The sequence below is a fragment of the Truncatella angustata genome (genome assembly GCF_020726525.1).
Source record: "Truncatella angustata strain MPI-SDFR-AT-0073 chromosome Unknown BKA67scaffold_1, whole genome shotgun sequence".
NCBI classification, from domain to species: domain Eukaryota; kingdom Fungi; phylum Ascomycota; class Sordariomycetes; order Amphisphaeriales; family Sporocadaceae; genus Truncatella; species Truncatella angustata.
The window spans coordinates 7,740,182-7,759,701 of record NW_025763381.1 but is presented as its reverse complement, the minus strand read 5'-3'; the positions used below and the strand labels follow the sequence as shown (position 1 = coordinate 7,759,701).

General features: G+C 50.6%; 8 protein-coding genes across 8 annotated transcripts; 4 read left to right on the top strand and 4 right to left on the bottom strand.

Annotated features, from left to right (window-relative positions):
• Positions 1-1,094: 1,094 nt before the first annotated feature.
• On the bottom strand, positions 1,095-2,120 carry BKA67DRAFT_81030 (60S ribosomal protein l32). Its single transcript, XM_046109449.1, has 5 exons — positions 2,062-2,120; positions 1,952-2,005; positions 1,721-1,845; positions 1,498-1,619; positions 1,095-1,424 (listed from the first exon to the last, which is right to left on the bottom strand). The coding sequence occupies exons 2-5, from the start codon at positions 1,989-1,991 to the stop codon at positions 1,316-1,318; spliced, it is 396 nt and encodes a 131-aa protein (XP_045965411.1). The 5' UTR covers positions 1,992-2,005; positions 2,062-2,120; the 3' UTR covers positions 1,095-1,315.
• Positions 2,121-3,085: 965 nt separating this feature from the next.
• On the bottom strand, positions 3,086-4,329 carry BKA67DRAFT_511427 (uncharacterized protein; the record flags this gene model as incomplete). Its single annotated transcript, XM_046097402.1, has 2 exons — positions 3,086-4,207; positions 4,270-4,329. Coding segments are annotated over 2 exons (1,182 nt in total), but the record flags the coding sequence as incomplete, so codon positions are not given.
• A 996-nt stretch (positions 4,330-5,325) lies between these two features.
• Positions 5,326-7,856, top strand: BKA67DRAFT_80929 (uncharacterized protein). Its single transcript, XM_046109448.1, has 6 exons — positions 5,326-5,812; positions 5,879-5,951; positions 6,006-6,043; positions 6,096-6,491; positions 6,548-6,814; positions 6,881-7,856. The coding sequence occupies exons 1-6, from the start codon at positions 5,519-5,521 to the stop codon at positions 7,709-7,711; spliced, it is 1,899 nt and encodes a 632-aa protein (XP_045965409.1). The 5' UTR covers positions 5,326-5,518; the 3' UTR covers positions 7,712-7,856.
• A 145-nt stretch (positions 7,857-8,001) lies between these two features.
• On the bottom strand, positions 8,002-9,249 carry BKA67DRAFT_590307 (COP9 signalosome complex subunit 5; the record flags this gene model as incomplete). Its single annotated transcript, XM_046104576.1, has 2 exons — positions 8,002-9,044; positions 9,225-9,249. The coding sequence occupies 2 exons, from the start codon at positions 9,247-9,249 to the stop codon at positions 8,002-8,004; spliced, it is 1,068 nt and encodes a 355-aa protein (XP_045965408.1).
• A 233-nt stretch (positions 9,250-9,482) lies between these two features.
• BKA67DRAFT_550699 (ribosomal protein S10p/S20e) lies at positions 9,483-10,913 on the top strand. The gene is made up of 4 exons (XM_046101680.1): positions 9,483-9,747; positions 9,800-9,994; positions 10,056-10,492; positions 10,551-10,913. Exons 2-4 carry the CDS (start codon positions 9,954-9,956, stop codon positions 10,724-10,726), a joined length of 654 nt encoding a protein of 217 aa, XP_045965407.1. The 5' UTR covers positions 9,483-9,747; positions 9,800-9,953; the 3' UTR covers positions 10,727-10,913.
• Positions 10,910-12,900, top strand: BKA67DRAFT_550694 (tryptophanyl-tRNA synthetase). The gene is made up of 3 exons (XM_046101679.1): positions 10,910-11,772; positions 11,865-12,105; positions 12,180-12,900. Exons 1-3 carry the CDS (start codon positions 11,284-11,286, stop codon positions 12,644-12,646), a joined length of 1,197 nt encoding a protein of 398 aa, XP_045965406.1. The 5' UTR covers positions 10,910-11,283; the 3' UTR covers positions 12,647-12,900.
• A 535-nt stretch (positions 12,901-13,435) lies between these two features.
• Positions 13,436-13,795, top strand: BKA67DRAFT_531334 (uncharacterized protein; the record flags this gene model as incomplete). The annotated part of the gene is made up of 1 exon (XM_046099371.1): positions 13,436-13,795. The coding sequence occupies one exon, from the start codon at positions 13,436-13,438 to the stop codon at positions 13,793-13,795; it is 360 nt and encodes a 119-aa protein (XP_045965405.1).
• Positions 13,796-16,218: 2,423 nt separating this feature from the next.
• Positions 16,219-17,983, bottom strand: BKA67DRAFT_550691 (CaaX protease). Its single transcript, XM_046101678.1, has 4 exons — positions 17,419-17,983; positions 17,319-17,362; positions 16,883-17,263; positions 16,219-16,822 (listed from the first exon to the last, which is right to left on the bottom strand). Exons 1-4 carry the CDS (start codon positions 17,507-17,509, stop codon positions 16,343-16,345), a joined length of 996 nt encoding a protein of 331 aa, XP_045965404.1. The 5' UTR covers positions 17,510-17,983; the 3' UTR covers positions 16,219-16,342.
• Between the last annotated feature and the right edge of the window lie 1,537 nt (positions 17,984-19,520).

Genomic DNA, 19,520 nt, shown 5'->3' with positions numbered 1-19,520 from the left:
GAGACAACACTATAGGTCATTACATAATATCACCCTACCATGGTTGTTAGTGTTTGTATGTGTAGTTGTAGAGGGGACATAACTATTTCTGCTAAGAAGTACGAGCGAGTCTCTTTCGGGTACCATTGGATGTGCCTGCTTCAATTTAGACTTTTGACTTTTTGGATTCCTGTTGAGCAAGTTTGTGTCGTTAAGGAACGGCGGCTGTGTTCCTAGCTTCACTTGTTTGGCAGCCTGGGGCATCATGGAATTATGGTTCGATTTGACACAGTGAGAGTTGATATTAGGACCTTAGAAGTTTATGTTTGAATGAGTAGACCAACTTATGTGCCCCTCGACTACGAATGCTACACGAGTACAATCTAGCCAGAGTAGTTCTCCTGACAATAACGAGAATACGAATGTACCTGATATCACAGAATCGAATCCACTTACTCTATCCCACTCCTAAGCGCTCGAGTTCGGTGGGCTTTCGTTGAGAAAACTGTCGGAACTGAACACTGAAATTATAGAACAAAGACGTTTGTACGATGGTAATGTGAATAGTATCCATCCATGATTGGAATAAACTGTGAAGAATAATGACATGCTCCAACGTCGTGACACTGGGCTCAGAGAATGGCCAAACCAATTCGTTAGCTATCCAATGGTAACCTTTCGAGGTCTATAGATTTTTCTGTCGGCGGGTCAAAGCAGACACTGGCAGGTACTGCGTACGATGGAGCGACACTCTTGCTCGGTCAAGTCTACGTCTGGCTATAACAACTGGAAGACTATCACGAGCGAGCCATGCCGAATCGATTGTCATGACCTATTATTTGCGAAGTGTTCCTTCAGTGTAGCTGAACAAATAAGAGTCAAGGTGCCGATGTAGCCCTCAGGCAGATTGTTCTTGCACATAACTGCATACAGAGCTGATCAAATATCACAGAAAAGACAGCACAAGAGTGTGGGATTTGTCCATCATACTGATTGATGTAGTGGTGTGCACCGTGTGCTGTCTGTCTTCCTTAACATTTGACCGAGTAACGAGGCATCATGTTGTGCCGCAACACAATCGCAGCTCTCCGCTTCGTCGTAGAAATCCCCCATGGAATCGACTTGCACGCGGGGCGAGGTGGTCCATGAAATGGTTGGTTCATTGTTGTCATTCGTAGATGTATTTCATTTTTCTAGCACGAAATACATGCCAGGCTCATGACCGTCCTTGACCATAGAGCAAAACCATTCCCATGCATCAATGCAATGATTGCCGAAAATCGAGAAACCGTACACCCTAAAGTCGCCGCATTTGCTTTCACCGTTGATCGTTCCCTTAGATCTCAGTAGTAACCTTAGCCTTGGAGTTCGTAACCTTAACACCGAGTTGCTTAGCGCGGGAGATGATGTCAATTCGCTTTCTCGACGAAACGTTGTGGGCGATCCTAGAAACACATGTCAATATCCTCCACTCTGTATGGACTTGTAGCAGCTGAGCTCGGGAGAGAGTCGACATACTCTGCGGCGTAGGTGCGGTTGTGCATCAACAACAACTCAACGTCATTGGTGTTGCTGACGAGGAAAGCCTTGTGGCCGGAGGGCATCATGTGGCGGGTCTTCTTGTTGGAGCCGAAACCGATCTATGAGTGCATCTCGAGTCAGCCTTCAAACTTGTTCCTTGGTGATGCAGCAGCAGACTTGTTCGTCGAGATATGCTGCCGGAGTGTTGGGTTCAACGTACCGAGGGCATGACCTGGTTGCCCTTGAATCGTCTGCGGACACGGTTGTCGATACCCTTGGGCTTACGCCATGCAGGGTCAACACGCATAAAGCGGTCGCTCTGGTGGCGCTTGAAGGCCTTGGTGCCTGTGAAATAATCATGTCAACACTTCTGGTCCATGCCTGTCTGCTCAATCGTCTCGTCGATCGTGGTTGCTCTTGGTGGAGGTCGCGGGTTCGAGGTTTAACGTACGCTTCTTGACGATAGGAACATGCTTCTTTGCGGAAACCATCTTGGGCGATTGTCAGTACAGGATGTTCGCAGCTGATTGACAGGATACAAATCTTCTGGCAGCAACTGACCTTGACTGATTTTATCCTTACCGTGTCGGAGATGGGCGATGTTGTCGATGGGGTTCGGGTGACTGCAAGATCGCGGAAAGTTCGTTCGCCCTCCAAGCGGTAAAATTTGGAAATTGATTGTGCCCGTGGCTCCTTCCCAAAACCCTACGAGCAAATGTGGCTGAGCTTATCGATAGCCCACTAGCCACACTGTAGAAGAAGTTTTTTTGACCAACCCGACTACTAGTAAGATAGCGCTAGCGGTTGCTTATGTAAATACAATGGATGCTTTCATTTCGGAGTGAGCCACCTTCTTTGGCGGGGTTGGCACAACGTAGAATATGCAGGGGGGCCTGTATACAATCGAAATAGTCTGACGCCCGGGCCTTTCGCCGATACACCTACGCTCACACGCCTCAAAGCGCCGACACCGACATGAATCAATACCCTGATAGCAACTCGTTGCGACAAGCAACTACGTCTTCTAGATAGCTGGATGCTGTGTTCCATTTCCTTTCTCATCATCATCTATACTTCATCTGTGATCTTCGCTTCTCGAATTCAATTTCGGAAAAGAAAGAAAAGAAAAAGAAAGAGAAAAGAAAAGAGAGCGACTTCAACGTAATCCAGCCATATATATCAGAATAGTCAACCATGTCTCGTCTACTAAGGAATACTACAAGTCTTGTGATATTTCGGCGCCCTTCGTCAAAACCATGACCATCTTTGGGACTTTTCTCACCGCAATGTCTACTCTTCAATTTATTTGTGTCTCAACGGGATTTGATCCAGATATTCAAAGGGATGCAACTACGACTTCGGGGAGATGTTCCTCTGCATCAAATTAGTCTATGTGCATTAACTCCCATTCAATCATGACCACAACGCCAAAGCGCACTTCTATGACCGGGCTTATTTTCATGTCTCATCACTCATTACTGCTGGGCGCATTGGGCACCGCCAGCCTCGTCTTCATCATCAGCCCACTCGTTCTGGTATCGGGGGTCTCCTGACTGAGCGCCCATCTGCATAGTTGTTAGAACATTCAGGATGAGAATAACTGGGGTTGAACAAGCTTTACCTCTTCAATGTCCGCATCATCATCGTACTCCACCTCATCCTCCTCTTCCGCCTTGATGGGCTCGGGTGGGCCGGGCAAAATTTTCGAGAGAGCATCGTATTGGCTCTCGTCCTTCAACCATCCATCTTCTGGGAAGTTGATCTTGACCATGAGGTACAGGTCACCCTTCGCCTCACCTCGCTTGTGCGGCATACCTTCACCCTCTACCTTCAGCACCTGACCTGGTCGCAGGATCTTGCCTCGGGGGTGCGAGATCTTGATACCGCGACCGTCCAAGTGTGCCAAGACAACCCGCGAGAAACCACCCAGAGCCTCTGCAAGCGTGATATCAAGATCTGCTGACAAATCGGCGCCAATCCTGTTGAAGACATCATGGGGTTCCTCCTCCAGAACGAAGACGATATCACCAGGCCGCATGTCCGGATGCTGGTCTGCTTCGCCTTCTAGCACAATGCGGTCACCTTGCAAGGAACCACGCGGGATGTAGATCTCAAGCGGCTTTCTCTCCTTGATGGTGCGTTTGCCCTTGCACTTCTTGCATCGGTCCTTTTCCTTGATGTTTGTGCCAGAGCCCTCACATCTGTCACAGACAGCAGCCTCTCTAGCCACCATACCAGGACCGACTTGTCGGAAGGCTTCGACCTTGCCGTGACCCTTGCAGCGTTGGCAGGTCTCGGGCTTGACCTTCTCCTTGGCTCCTGAACCCTTGCAGGTACCGCAAACAATTTGCTTGTCGGCGGCGAACTTGACAGTCTTGCCCTTGTAGAGATCTTCGAGGGAGATACGGTACGCGTTTTCATCGTCAGGTCCCTTCATGGGACCTCTCGGCCGGCCGCCTGGTCCGCCAGGTCCGCCACCCATTCCCATGCCGAACATTTGTGCCAGGATGTCGTTGATATCGACCTCGGGGCCGCCCATACCACCACCTCTGCTCGGGTCGAAAGCGGCCATGCCGTGGTGGTCGTACATCTCGCGCTTCTCCTCATCGCGCAGGATTTCGTAGGCTTGTGTAACGGCCTTGAACTTGACTTCGGACTCTTCACGTTGGTCTTCGGCAACTTTGTCGGGATGGTGCTTGAGGGCGAGCTACAGAAATGGTGTTAATAAGGTCTAATCAAGCAAACGTTGACTCCAAAGGCAGTACTCACTTTCCGGTAAGCCTTCTTGATCTCGTCGGGCGTTGCGCTCTTCTCAACGCCGAGCAACTCTGAAATTTATCAGCAAGCGTTACAGTTTGGGGCCTATCGATAAGTGCAAACTCACCGTAAAGTTCGATGTCTTCCTGGCCTGATCCGTCCATCTTGGCGGCTTTTTATGATGTATCGACCGGTATAGCGTCACGTATCGATGTATTGTAATGCGACCGCAGATTCACCCAAACTTGAGAAAAGGAAAGGGAGTTTGAGCGCAGAATCTGCGGTGTTGGTTGGGACGGCACTTCCAAAGAATTTCCAACAAAATAGCGGGGCACTCTGACGCTGCTGCCAGTTCAACCTTGCCTATGTAACAAGGCGGGCAACTGCTGGATTTCAGATTTCCGATTTCAGAGTTCAGATTTCGGGTTTTCAGGGTCCCCCCCGTTAACTCCGCTCAGCTAGACTAGACCTAGGTATGTAAGACAACTACTTTTGCAATTTTTGTCTTACGAGAAAGCTCGAGAAATCAAATGCCACGCGGCTGACCGTCAAGCCAACATTTCAACGAACCCCAAAGTACCCTCAAGCCGTTGATAGTATCCGTCTCCAGAATTAGTTTGCTACCGGGGTAGCGGGGCAAGCAGCAAACTACCGGTAGAGTAGGACTTCACGCAGTCGCCCGAATGTGGCAACACGAGATGGCGAGATAATCATCAAGGACTGAATAAAGTAGGTTCTGTATAAACAATCCCATGCCACTCTGCTCTTTCTGTTACTTCAACAACATTCCACATTGTCCACGGTGTGGTATTCAGACGTCAAGACAGAGATATCGTGAACCCGATAGCTTTGCCTTGAAATGGTACTTACAGTGACACTTCACCAGGGAAATTGGTCTGAAGGCAACATTGGCAAACTGTAGCTCATTGAATTTTCAGAAGGCCCTTCATGAAAAGCCGGGGCACTATAATAATCACCGCATGTGACTTGCCACATTTTAAGATTCTTACGCATTGTTGACCTCGTAGGGCTGTCCAATTAGCAGTGTCGCAAATCTGCAAACTTCAGGAAGCCAGACGGTTTAGTTCATACAGTCTTGTTAGGAGCAAATCCTTGCAAATAGCATGCCCGATTAGATATGCAATTCCTCGACTTTTCTTCTTCCGGGCCATTCAACTCGGAACACGATTTGAACTTTTATTAGACCGTTTTGCGCTGCTTCCTTTTTTGTATTGATATAAGTAATGGGAAATTGGAGGCCATGAGGACTCTTTTCCAGCTCCCCGGGCCTTTGCGCGGGCAAGTCTGGGTGCATCCGGCGCGAGTCTTCAAGCGCCGATATGCGTTCAAAGGTCGGCCTGCGCATCTCGACCAGCCGGTTGATGCAGCAGCAGCAAAAGACAGCCTGCTGCCAGAAACACCCGCCAGGACGCGTTTTGCTCCCTCGCCGACTGGATACCTGCACTTGGGCTCTCTGAGGACGGCTTTGTACAACTATCTGCTGGCAAAGGCTACCGGCGGCCAGTTTCTTCTCAGGCTCGAGGATACCGATCAGGTGAGAGGTGGACCTATTCGTGTGCCCCTGAGATGACTTGGGCTGGACGCTAACACTATCTCAAAGTCACGACTTGTGCGAGATGCTGAGCCAAGGCTGTATGAGGACCTAAAATGGGCCGGCCTTAATTGGGACGAAGGTTTGTTTGTCTCGATATGCGCAGGTTGACCATGGAAACTAAGACACGAGGCAGGACCCGATGTAGGGGGTCCCTACGGACCATACAAACAGGTACTCCCGCCAACACTTTCAAGCCCACATGACAAACACTGATCTCAAGTAGTCCGAAAGGCTGGACCTGTACCATGAACACGCCAATGATCTTCTTGCCTCTGGCCAGGCCTACCGTTGTTTCTGCACTCCCGAGGACCTAGAAGCCCTCAAGCGGTACAATATGGAGACTAGCCCCAACGGCAGTGGTCAGGGCAATTATAATGGCAAATGCACCCACGTCTCGACATCTGAATCTGACCGCCGCGCCGCCAACGGCGAACCGCACTGCATTCGATTCAGGAGCATCGGTAAGCCGGAGGTACGGGATCTTGTCTATGGGAGATATAGCAAGCCCGAGAAGGAAGACGACTTTATCATCATCAAAAGGGATGGTTTCCCTACCTACCACTTCGCAAACATCATCGACGACCATGCCATGGGAGTCACCCATGTTGTTAGAGGGGCTGTGAGTTATCCTAACCCTTTCAGTATAGTCTGGGGAAATGCTGACCCCTGAGACAGGAATGGCTGGTGTCAACGCCTAGACATGCCATGCTCTACGACGCGTTCCAGTGGACAGCCCCGATATTTGCCCACGTAGGCTTACTATGCAACAGCGCCGGTCAAAAGCTGAGTAAACGCTCCGGCGACATCGACATCTCGTCGTACAGGGACAAGGGAATCCTGCCCGTCGCTCTGCTGAACTACGCTGTTCTGCTGGGATGGAGCCCTGGACGCGGCGAGAAGGGTACGAGCGAGATTATGGACCTGGAAGAAATGATCAAGAAAGTAAGTCACATCTGTCTCTTTTGGCCCTCAACGCGTCTGTAGTTCATGCTAATGTCGATCTGCTAGTTCCACTTGCGCTTCACGAAGGGCAACATCAAGATCTCAAACAAGCTCCCCTTCATCCAGACCAAACACACAGCCCGGCACCTCGCCTCACTCACCGAGCCCGAGTTCGAGAGACTCTATCTCCCATCCATAAAAGAGACCGTCGCCAACATCCACTCCTCGGAGGACACCAGACCCGGGACGCTCGTGCCCGCCCTCCGAGCCTCCCCGGGCGCAGGCGGTGACCTCGATCTCGCCACGACAACAGCGCACTCCCACCTCCTGTCCTTATTCGCGCTCGACAGGAAGGCCTTCGACGGCGACGTGTCCAAATTCGTCCTGCGAAACCGCTACCTGATCTGGCAAACGCCCGCCGACCTGCTCTCCGGCGCGCTCTCGTCGTCACTCTCCTCCTTCTCCTCCCTGCACCTCCTGCCCTCCTCGGCTACCGCCACCACGAAGCCAGACAGGGACCAGGTCCTCGATGGTGCGGAGACGGCCGTCTCGCCGCGCGCGCTGGTCAGCATGTTCGACATGGTCCTCACGGAACAGATCCCCGAGGAGGCGTGGAGCTCGTCGTCGTCTGGCTTTGCGCTGGAGGAGAGGATCAATGCCCTATGTAACCAGATCTACGCACAGCCCCGTGCCGTTGATGATGGCGATGCCGCATCACCAAACGGTGCGAAGCGCTGGGGTCACCAGCTTCTGCGGTGGGTGTTGTTTGCGGGTCAGCCGGGGCCGGCGATGGTGCAGAGTATGTTGCTGCTGGGGCGGGATGAGGTGCTGAAACGTGTGGGCATAGCTGGTGAGGCTGCGAGGAAGTTCAAGGTCGCCGACAAAGGCACGGTTTAGTAGCAGATGGGGACATGGTTGATGATGTTCAAGTGCATCATTTGGTGTACTTCTAGACTCGCTGTACCATACTGTATACATACATACATACATAGAGCCAATCCAGTCCAGTTCGAATCTGGCCAATGAATAAGGGATCAAATTTTGGGGATCCCCATTTCTCAAAACGCCGTCTAATGCTTCGTATCTCATAACAATGTTGCATGCCTTACTTCTATGCAAGGCGTCTACCAGGAAGGCTTTCTTTTCCCGCCTCGTCCCGAATGTTGACCTAAAACCACGGTTGTAGGCTAAGCATTCTGCGCGGGCTGTGCGGGAGTAGCGACGGGCGGAACGGCTCCGGCATTGCCTAAGCCATTGAAGAGCTTCGCCTTGACGTCAGTCGCTGCTAGACCCTGTGTCTCCTTGCCCACGACCGCCTGGCTATCTCGCACGAGCTTCTCGAGCTCATTGTCGACCGTCTTGTTATTAACAAACATCTGACCGCCGCCCCTACTGTGCCGGCCAAGCATCGTCGTGGCCTCGCGGATTTTGCTGCCAAGATCCAGCATTTGCTTCTTGCCATAATCGCGATTGGAGAACAATGGTGATTGTGAAAGCGTCTGGACCCAGTACTTGTTCCACAGCAGCTCTAGCAGAGACGTATCGAGTGTTGACTTGTAGTGGGAGACCTCGAGGCTGTAATATTTGTCGGCATGAGCGCCAAAGTCTGCTGCCTTGGCCAGGGGTACTGAACGGCCACCAGCTGCGGAACCGTCCTTGTTTGCGTTGGCTGAGCCGTCTGCCTTGTAACCTTCTGGATATGTTCTGAAGGCACCGATTTCCACCTTTCCTGCACTGATTGTTCGATCGGGGTCAATGACGACGGCACAGAACGGCTCCTGGAACTTCTGCTGCAGCTCCTGCGTGCTGACATCGATACCGGATAGCCAGCATCCATAGCCGGGGTGACTGTGATACCAACCGACGACGTTCTCTTCCCGGGAACCTTGCTCTCTGCTCAGCCGTAGGTACTCGATCATGTACTCGTTCGCATCGTCCTGGGCGTTGACTCTGGTCTCGGTTCCTTCTACGGGCAGGCCGAAGGCGTCGGTCACGATGAATGTGTCTTCGGAGACATAGCCTTGCATGAGGCCCATGACTTCGATCTCGCCGCCGGAGCGGGCGTGCATGACCATCTTGATGAGTGCGACGGCGCTGATGCGTACATGCTTGAAGTGGTTGGGGTTCTGGCGCCAGGGTTTTGCGTTGTCGATTTTCTTTTGGGCAGCCTTGTCATAGCGATAGAGAGCATCGCGGGTGGGGTCGACCAACTTGACGTCGTTGTCGAGCTCTGAGGAAGAGAGGGTCAGCAGTGTTTCTTAGTGGGGGTGTAATACAATGCAGTAGAATGTGATGTGTTGGGCATCGGCTCGGCTCTCATGAGCGATAGACAGATGCACATGGCGGCGGCAATAGGTCAACAAGTGCCGAATCAGGTGTAAATACGGTGTGAATGGCGGGTGTTGCTTACCCCACGACTTCATTGCCACATCCATCTTGATCTGTGGGGGGCTCCACGAGCTGTTGAACCACAGTAGCAATGAATATATTCAAAGCACTTAATGGAAGCGATGGGTGATGTTTAATGTTGTCTTTTGGAGGGGTGAAAGACTCCCGAGCCCGTTCGTATTGGGGGGGGGGGAGGCACGACTTGAATGTGGGGAAAGGTGGGGGGGTAAGCTACAGGCAGCTCTTGATGTCGGGTACATATGCACGGATTACACATAATACATAACTTAGCACTAAGTTCTGAGTTATGCACTCAAGGCGAGCAAGTGATAAGATAAGGCCACTTTAAGCGCGAGCCGCCTTCTTTTCGTTCGTTTGGCGTCTAATTTGTCTCGTAGCGCGACTCGACTCAAATTCGGCCCTGGCTTGGACTTCTTGAGGGTTGAGCCTGGGGATTGACACTTGAATTCTAGGGGACGTCTAGAGTCACAAACAACTGCACAATGACGAGATCACGGATAATACAGACTTTTGCGAGGCCATTGGTGAGCTGCGCATCAAATCACATGACGCCTCTTTCCTGCTAACTTGGCGTAGGCTCAGCAACCCCGAAATGCCTTTGCTGGCACCATTGCGGCCACCCGGACGAGGGCGGATATGTTCGTTTCATTCATGCCAGCACCTGTTGGCTTAGCATACCAGGCTAATTTCATGCAGCGCAAAGCTGTCTTCGCAGAATGCGCCTAAGACAATGCCCGGCGACAGCGACCTTCCCCCTTCTCTAGTCATGCAGTAAGACCTCCTCGTCTTCTCCCATTCCAACTCTTCCCGCGCTCTGCTTACACCTCCCCAGGTCTGAGATCAACTACATCAAGGGCGAAACCGATCAAGACCCCGTCCGTCTACCTCGTTCCGTCCAAGCTCTCTACCTACAGCCTCTCCGAAGGCAGGAGACATACGGTGTGCCCGCCTGCGATCTACAACTACGATCATACAGCATCCCCAACCTCGAGTTCTTCTGCGACTTCGCTTTGCGGTCCGCCTACTATCTGGGGCTGCCCGCGTTTGGTCCCGTTCCCTTGCCCAAGATCACCGAGCGCTGGACAGTACCAAGGTCGCATTTCATCTTCAAGAAGAGTCAGGAGAACTTCGAGCGTATCACCAGGCGAAGACTAATCCAAATCCGTGACGGTCACCCTGAGACAGTACAGATCTGGTTGGCCTTCTTGCAAAAGCACGCGTACTACGGAATTGGTATGAAGGCCAACGTCTGGGAGTTTAGCAAGCTTGGTAAGTGCTTTTACAGGAGGCTGGAAGTGAAACAAGAGTTTATGCTAATGCGGTACAGATGTCGCTGGTGAGTTGGAAAAGGACGCGAAGTCGATGCAAGAGCTTGTCGAATCCAAGATGGCAGCCCATTTGGGACGTGACAAGATTGAGGGTACAGTGAAGAAGGTCCAGGAGTTGTTGGAGAGTGAGAGATTCAAGAACCAGTTCAACAAGCAGCAGGTCAAGCCGTACTGAGACCACTATGTATCTCGCTCAAATGTATAAAGACTGTACTTAGATGTAAAATAAAGAGGACATATCATGGGGGCTTCTTTTCCCACGGTAACCGAGTCGCTAAGCACATATTCTATGGCTTTAAAGCTTACGGCGTCTACGTCTTCGTCTTCAGATGATGTAGTTTTATACATCTAGTCTCAACTTGTTTCTATGAGTATTTATGAGCCTTGATGTGATGTTTTGGGATATGAGGTCGAGCATCTCAGAAGCTTGAACGCTGACCCCCTGAAATCCATTCCGTGTCGTTTGATTGGTCCGTGCTTCTGTCAATTTCGATGCCTGCCAAGACATCTTGTTTGCCGTGCATCATCGTAGTCTAAAGAATTGGACCAACGTGAAGGGCCCGCAATCTGATATACTCATGAGTACTTGCATCTCTGATAAATTCTTCGAGGAATAATTGCTAATCTTTCTCAGGAACCCGTAGTTCTTGTGGTAAACTTTCGTTCAAATCTGCCTCCTGGTCACAGTTTTGCTGTTCTGTTACATAACTCAATCAACCTTGAGGAACTCCAATGAGTCTCCCGAAATGCGTGCGCTGCAGGCCAAGTACGGCCTCAAGGCATCTGAGCGTACTGCTTAGGGACGCCGCTCAGGGTCGAAGCCAACGACGCTTCCACTCAAGCACTACCTCTGCTAGCACTACCACACAGGGTGAGCCGCAATTTGCGACAATCTTTTCGGGCATCCAGCCCACCGGCGTGCCGCATCTTGGGAATTACTTGGGCGCCATGCGGCAATGGAAGCGGCTACAGGATGCTGCTGGCCCTGAAGATCAGCTCTACTTCTCCATCGTTGATTTGCACGCCATCACCATGCCGCAGGACGCACCACTTCTGAGACAGCGGAGTAGGGAGATGCTGGCGTCACTTATGGCAATTGGCCTGGATCCAAAGAAATGCACCATGTTCTATCAAAGTGCTGTACCGGCGCATGCAGAGTTGATGTGGATCTTGAGCTGTACAGCGAGTTTTGGCTACCTCGGGAGGATGACGCAATGGAAGGTACGTCGGCGGCGCGCGGACGCATTATCTACCAGGGCTTGTATGGGCTCAATGATGCAGTATGTGAATACGAATGCTGATCCTGTTGGTAGAGCAAACTTACCATGAAAGACAACCGCATGTCCCTTGACGATGAGACTATCGGCCACAACCTCAAGTTGGGCCTTTTTTCGTATCCGGTGTTACAAGCTGCGGATATCCTCATCCACCGCGCGACGCATGTGCCGGTGGGGGATGACCAACGACAACATCTCGAATTTGCAAGAGAATGTGCGACTAATTTCAATGCTACGTATCCAGGGGGCAACTTGATCGCGCCGGAAACTATCACGAGTACGTTTCTCTCTCTCTCTCTCCACATCTCCACATCATCTCAATCATTCACCGTCCGGCTAACAAACCTATAGCCGAGACGCCTCGGGTCATGTCCCTGCAAAATCCCAATAACAAGATGTCTAAATCAGCACCTAACCACCGCTCGCGGATCCTCATTACTGCATCGCCAGATGAGATTAGATCTCGCATCAAGGGCGCCGTGACTGACTCGGAGAACATTGTATCCTACAACCCAGTAAGCCGACCTGGTGTAGCAAATCTTCTGGAACTCTGGTCGCAGTGTGATCCAGAGGGCCGGACACCTGCGGCTCTGGCTGCCGACTGTGAGAACCTGGGCTTGGGCGATCTAAAGAAACGCGTCGGTGATGCAATCGTGAAGGAGCTCGAGGGCGTCAGGGTTAGGTATGAAGAGATCCTGGACCGAAGTGGTGGACGATGGGTTGAGCAAATTCAACTCGAAGGTGCGCAGAAGGCAAGAGATAATGCGGCTGAGACCATGAGAATGGTACGAGACGTCGTTGGGTTAGCCGGAATGTAAAGATAAGACATCCAAGTGTATAGTACGGAACTAATACTGTAAGAGTAACAGTAGATGGGGGAGAAGACGTGTATACCAGTTGTGTGGTGTGATTAGTGTTTTATATCATTCAGAATGCCATGATCATTTTCTGGATGCGAAAGATAAACTGGTCATGCTGAGTTCTGAGTACATATCTACAGCATTGATACATCCTCATTCGAAGGATGTTGCGAGATAGCGGACGCAAACGTTCGCGCACCCGTGGCAGCTAGTACGAAATAAATACATTCACAAAACAACTTGGTAGCGACAACAAGGTAGTCAAGGCTCAATATTGATCCAGTAATGGTTCAAAATTCATGAGATGATTTCATGATCAAGAATAAGGTGGGTTGTTTTGTGTGATCCCTATGGTATGGCGACCTGATTGAATGTGCGTCCACGTATTATCCACTGGTTGATTATTATCATGTCGACTTGACGACCATTGTCGTACGTGATCTTCTCCCGGAATCTTTGTGTCTCAGCTAAATATCCCCGGACTGAGATTTGGAAGGAGCGCAGGTCTTCAGGAGACAAATCAACAACCTCCAACTAAATCCCTTCAAGCCACCAGGCATAACGGAGCCTTTGCATTCTCGCAACAATTCTCGCAACAATTCTAGTATCTTCGTCTTGCAGCGTAACTCGATCTTGACACAAGAATCATGATGGTGCAGGCCACGAGCACCGCTCTCCGAAGCCCATTATCTAGTCATCCGGCCCGAGAGGCCGCCCCGCCGCACCCTCACCTGAGTGCAGTGTGTGATGCGCTCCCTGGCGCCGCCGAACCCCCTGATGTACATGGCCCTGGGGAGTTTCACTAGCTTGACCGAGGGCCAGTGCCTCCTTATGAACGCGACCAATACGAACGACACGCTGGTGCCCGTGTCGATGGTGGCCTGGCATAGCTTTGCTGCGGGACTCGGACTCAGCCGTGGCGGACAGGTTGGTGCCGACCTGGCCCTCGAGCATGTCGATGTGGGCGGACTTCTGGACTCGCCATTCCTAGGCGAAGATGCCCTGAATCCCTACCTACAGCGCCACGTAGTATTCTGTAGTGGACATGCCTTGGAGGTTGTCGATGGTGGTGGAGAGGTGGCGGAACTGTGTGAACTGGCTTCCTAGTAATCTGGCGGCGTCTTGTACCCGCTTTCGAACACCTCTGGCTTTGTATCCTTTTGTTGTGGTGAAGCATAATACATAGCGGAAAAGGATAATGGATCACAATAAATTAAATTCCTGTAAAATTATGGCTGAACGGAGAGAGTCGCCATTGTGTTGCACCAAAGTTTGCTCGCAGATGTTGCGATTTGTAGTAGGTAGGCGATATATCCAGATGGAATAGCTGAAGCTAATAGGAAGGTAAGGCCGAATAGCTTGCAACGACATGATCAACAGGGAGCCGTCGGAGAAATAACTATTGCCATCAAACGTGAGGTATAGAGCAAATTTACCACTCATGCTACGCTCGCTTTGAGAGGGAAACCTCTACAGTAGTGCTGGTTAGGTGACCAATTCACACTGCTAAATTCTTCCCTACACCGATAGTTTTCACATAAATATAGCGTTACGGAACGTTAGGATTAGTTTCACGTGTTAGCATTCCGTACTCCAAGTGCCGAATGATCTCGAAAAAACCTTACTTTGTTCCAAGATCACGATACTTCTTCTCACTTCCGCTACTAATGATAGTCAGATGTAACCCTCACTTATCCTCCTCTGGAATTTTATTAAAAGTACATCATTCTAACAACCGGTACTCTCGGCCATGAACCTTTTGGGATTAGCAAGAGATGAAGGAGAATTATTCAAACACCTTCCAGCGGAAGATTATTCGATCTTCGTCCATCTCAAGACCATAGATGTGGCCATGGCAGACCCGGCACATGTGTGCGACAAACCCAATTCTAGTCCTCAACGGTCTCAGGTTTGACTGTACATGCGCCTATTATGCAAGGGTTGGGTAGCATTTCATGATGTGCTGAATCAATGATATAATGTGACCAAATTTTATTTCATGATCACTGTGGAAGGGCCGACTAGGGACAAATACAGTCCGTGGTACGGAAACGGTCTTCTAAAAAGTCCTGAAACGGTTCAAAGACAGCCTCTCCTTGTTGACTGTGATATATCGTCAAGCTCAGAGACCCTGGCACCGATGAAAACTAGAGTCGTTGCGCTATCCAGTTTTCGTATGCTCAAGGGCGTCTTTCTATTCCACCAGATATCACTTCGCTTCATTCCACGAGAGGTCGGTAGAAATTTCGCAACCAACTCTGTGGTTTCTTTTTCTTTTTCTTTTCACTCTTGACGCGCCAGCGTAGAATACATCAATAATTCTCTACCCTTCACCAGTAGGCATCCGTCGACGTCCATTAGTTTGTGTCTGAAGGCCAGGCACAGGTCCGGAAAGTGAGATAATGCTAGTAACGCTTTCTTTTCTTTTGCCAAACATGATTGCACCCGGGGCGGCAATCTTCCGCCTAACATCCATGATAATAAGATTTGGTACATAGCTGCACTCATGAGAGCGATACAACGTTTCGGAGACCAACTTGCGATACCATATCCGAAGTCTAGTCCCGCATCACATAGTGGTAGAGATTCTACGCTGTGTTCGCGCAAGTTGTTTGCTCATAGTTCATTGGCATCTAAGGAGGCTGTGACTTCATTATTCGAGTGATCGAATGCGATCCCGCCAGTCATACAGATCAGGTACTGAAACCGGATTGTACTGTTGTGATGGTAGATCCATCCTAGGCAACGATATTCCACGATAATTGGTGTTGGGAAGCGAGGAGCCGGACAAGCCGGGTGCCTACGATGTTTCCGGGTTGTATATACTCGTCATGCATCTTCATGCAGTCTACTCATCTTTACAGAGAACGAAGTCCACACTGCCGAGCTTCGACAGCCTATTAGCACGCTTTTGACCATATTCCGGCCTGATTTCACACATCTGCTAGCCTTATTATGTCCATGCTGCGTCAACCGACGCCGGTCAAATCAAAAGTCGGTCGTGTATTAGCGCGTGGCCATATACCTCCTACTAAAATTTCATACTTCAGATTACATGCTACGTGGTATCGCAAGCTATGTCCTCGAATTAGGCATAATAATCCAGCAGGAAATGGCTTTCAGATAGAGGCATTGCCAGCGTCCTGTGGGTTTGGTTCGGAAGTCTGTGTACTTGTGAGGTGTAGATGAAATACTAGTCCATAAGAATGGTATTTTACAGCCTTGCCGGAGCCATATACGAAAACACTCAGCCAATCCATGTCATCGTATCTTCCGGGAATGACTCCGCACAGTCCCAGTACGATTTGCACCCCACCGCGCAGATTAAGGATCGACATACCGTAAGGTGGCTGTTCATCAGCGCACATACCAAACACTGACCATATAAGTCAGCAATTGGGGCCGGGACGACCGAGCAGTCCATCTCAGCAAAGCACTTTGAAATGTTTCCTAGGTGTTGTCCTGACTACTCCGTAGCCTCTTGACGGTGCGGTCAACGCAGGCCAGCCCAAGGCCCGTGTGTAGACAAGCAGGTTTCGCAAAAGGCCATTAATTAATTGTTATGAATTACAATATCCGTGTTATCAACTAACCAATTCCTGAAATTTCCATGCGTAGATCTTCGTCGTCGCAGATCTGCGCGACTGCCCAAAATTAGATCTTGACAGGTACAAGCTCGTTTATGCTCTCAGTCAGAGCCCCTAGGTTCTTCCACCAGAGGAATGCGCCCACGAAGAGCAGGGCGTAATATACTACAGACCATGCGATCGACGCCTTGACTTCTGGTTCTCCATTCTCGTTGATCGGCTCTACACGGCCCCAGAAGCGCGGAAGGCCCATGCAGTTGCAGAAGGCATGAACCACGAAGATCGCCAGCAGGCTTCCAGTGCGGAGAAAAAGGAACGTGGCATAGGCACCGAACAGCGATGTGTAAGTTAGCTGTAAGAGCGAGCGAAGCAACGATGCCGACACGGGTACATGTGGATGCGAAACCCTAAACTCGTAGAAGTGGTGCAAGTGCGCCAGGCCGAAGATTACAGGTGTCAGAAAGATGATCTTTGTTACCGAAGTCTGGGCCAGCAGCATGAGCGGTACGGAAGCGGAGCGGAAGAGCAACTCTTCAGTAAAAGGGCCCTACAGTCGGCCGTGTTAGAGCATGTAAGAAACATGATGCGACGGGTACATTGAACTCACGGCAATTATGTTCCGCCACATAGTCCACTCACTGAACAACTCGGTAACAGGCCTTAGGCTTAACCATTCACGCCACACTCCATGAACAACAAACGTCTCGTACAACGGGCCGGCGAAGAGGATGGCTGTCAAGAAGAGGGTCTTCCCCGTCTCCGCCAGGCCCAGGGGCCAGTAGCCCATTGAATGGACCGCATCAGGCCTTGTTGCATGGCCTTGAGAAGTGAGGACCAAGAACGTGCATATGGAGCAGAACATGCAGGTGAGGGTCACCGATGTTATGCGTGCCCGTATCACGGATGGGGCATCTCGTGAAAGAGTCCTGGATGGCCTGGTTCTGGATGACAGGTAGAACGGGATGACATAGACCAGCGTGTAGATCACCTGTCACACTTCAATAAATTGCCCACGGCTTTGCCGGTACGGGAGCATAACTTACAAGTAGGATGGATGCCGTGCCGGTTGTAATTGGTGGCGGTTTAGCTAGTTCACGTCAGCAGCGTCAACAAACTCAAATGCATCAATGACAAGCGACTAACGTTTCTCGTGGTTAAAGTAGCGCGACAGAAAGCCCGCAATAGACGGCATTGTGATGAATGGATGGGATCCTGTTTTAGACCGCAATCTCATGAGCTGGCCCGTGAGGTTGGGTCTGTATTTGCTGAGTCTCACAAAAATGAGAGGGATAGCCTCGTGTCGATTTTTGATATTGGATGCTCCAGGAACAAGGTTCCGACAGTCTGGTAGTGTTCAATGTTCCGGGATGCCCGCGTCTGTGGGTGGAGGGGGTGGATGAGGCGTGGGTAGGTTCTAGCGCCCGAGCACCCGACGATGATCGGTGACGCTGAATCATGAAACACAGTTTTGGGACAATTAGGAAAATTGATTGGTATGAACGATTCTCTATGTTACGTGATGGATCACCTGGACAGACCTCAACAGAGCATTATTTAGTGCATCAACATCTGTGATCTCGTTGGAAAGTTGCATGGTCTGCATTAGCCGCAAGCGCAGGGTGGCCTGGCGAAAGGGTCAGCATAAGCGCGAGCCGCCTTTCTGGCCGTTTCACTGTGTCAAGACAAGACAGGCGCTGTATCAAAGCACGAGTATCAGAGCTCAATGCATTGGGCAAAAAGCAATCATCATGGAAAGCACTAAACTATCATTAATCGCAGGCTGCGTCACTAAATATGGCTCCCAACACACAGGTACCATAGTACCATGACACTGGCGCTCAGACTGGCAGTACATAATGTGTGGAGCTTTGTTTTTTTTCATGTACCTTTTTCAATGCCGTGAGACCAGAAAAGGCCTCAATTCGTTCCACTATGGACAATCACTTAGCGATTGAAACCAAAGCTTGCATATCCAATCGGCTCATGAATTCCAATGACAATATTTATAGTTTTCTAAACTCTAACAACCTAACAACAGAGATCTCGGGTGTGTTCTCCAGATCGACCTCGCCATTCCACTCAGGTATCCACTGAAGGTTGCATAGTCCAGCGATCTATGACATGGCTTGTCGATTTATCCTGCATAATTGGCAATAAAAAGCAGCATTAACACGATACTGACGGCTGGGACGCGTCGTGCAGCACAGCCAGCACAGCCTCTGTAGCCGAGCCAAGGACCTTTCGCGTTGGGCTAGCAGCTGTGATTTTAAGATTAAAAAAAAAAGTGAGCAAATCGCCAGCGTTGCTAAAGAATGGGCCATTGGACGAACCCGTCCAGTTCCAAGGTTCGCCTGCTCGCGAAGGGGCCGCGGTGGACCGAGTAACCGAACTGCACCATTCCCTCTGTGTCTTAATCACCCTGGAAAGCCAGGTTTTTCACCGCTATCACTGCGCAGTCCCCTCGCTCGTCACGGTCATGACCGGGTATCTCAGATGGAGAAAGTGCCTATTTGTACAGAGCAATTACAGACGCCTGTAAGAACTGGCAGGATTGTCATGGGGATAGAGCACAGGCGTAGCACAGGACAGCAGTTCTAATGAGAATACCTTCGAGGTTTGAGAGGCTATACTATGGACAAACCTAGGCGCCTTGTGAGACAAAAGCACCAGCTAACGGCCATTAGGGTCGAATGGCTTCGGCTGGCTCTGCCTTCCCTCCCACGACTACTGCAGGAGTTCGGGTCGTCGCGCGTCAGATCATCCCCTATCAAGTCCTCTGATCCTCATTTCAACGTACAGCAAGCCTGCAGGAGAACTGCAGCCGCAACGCGCTCCCAGTGGATTTCGTCCCAATTGGACCTCTTAGAAACGGACAGCGTTGACCTTAGTGGGACACCGCGCATCGCTATTGAGCTTCTAATGCAGCCAAAAGGATGTCAAATGTTACGGGCAGTAACACTCGCGCGTCAAAACACTGAAGCACAAGTGAGAAATACAGTTGCCAAATCCAAAGGCCCAGATCCTGTTCAGTTCCCCCCCCCCCCCTGCTCACCAGCAGACGGTGGTTTTCATTCCTCACTAGTGGTTGGACTTCCCAGAGCTCCATGCTCGCTTTTAGTTCATCTATGAGCCTGCTCGATACAACCCTGCTCCGTTAGGTCGCATAGCTTGACAGGCGCCGTCGCTCTGGTTCCTGGCCAATGGATATTGACTCGTAGCTCGTCGGTAATTCAAGAGCTAACATC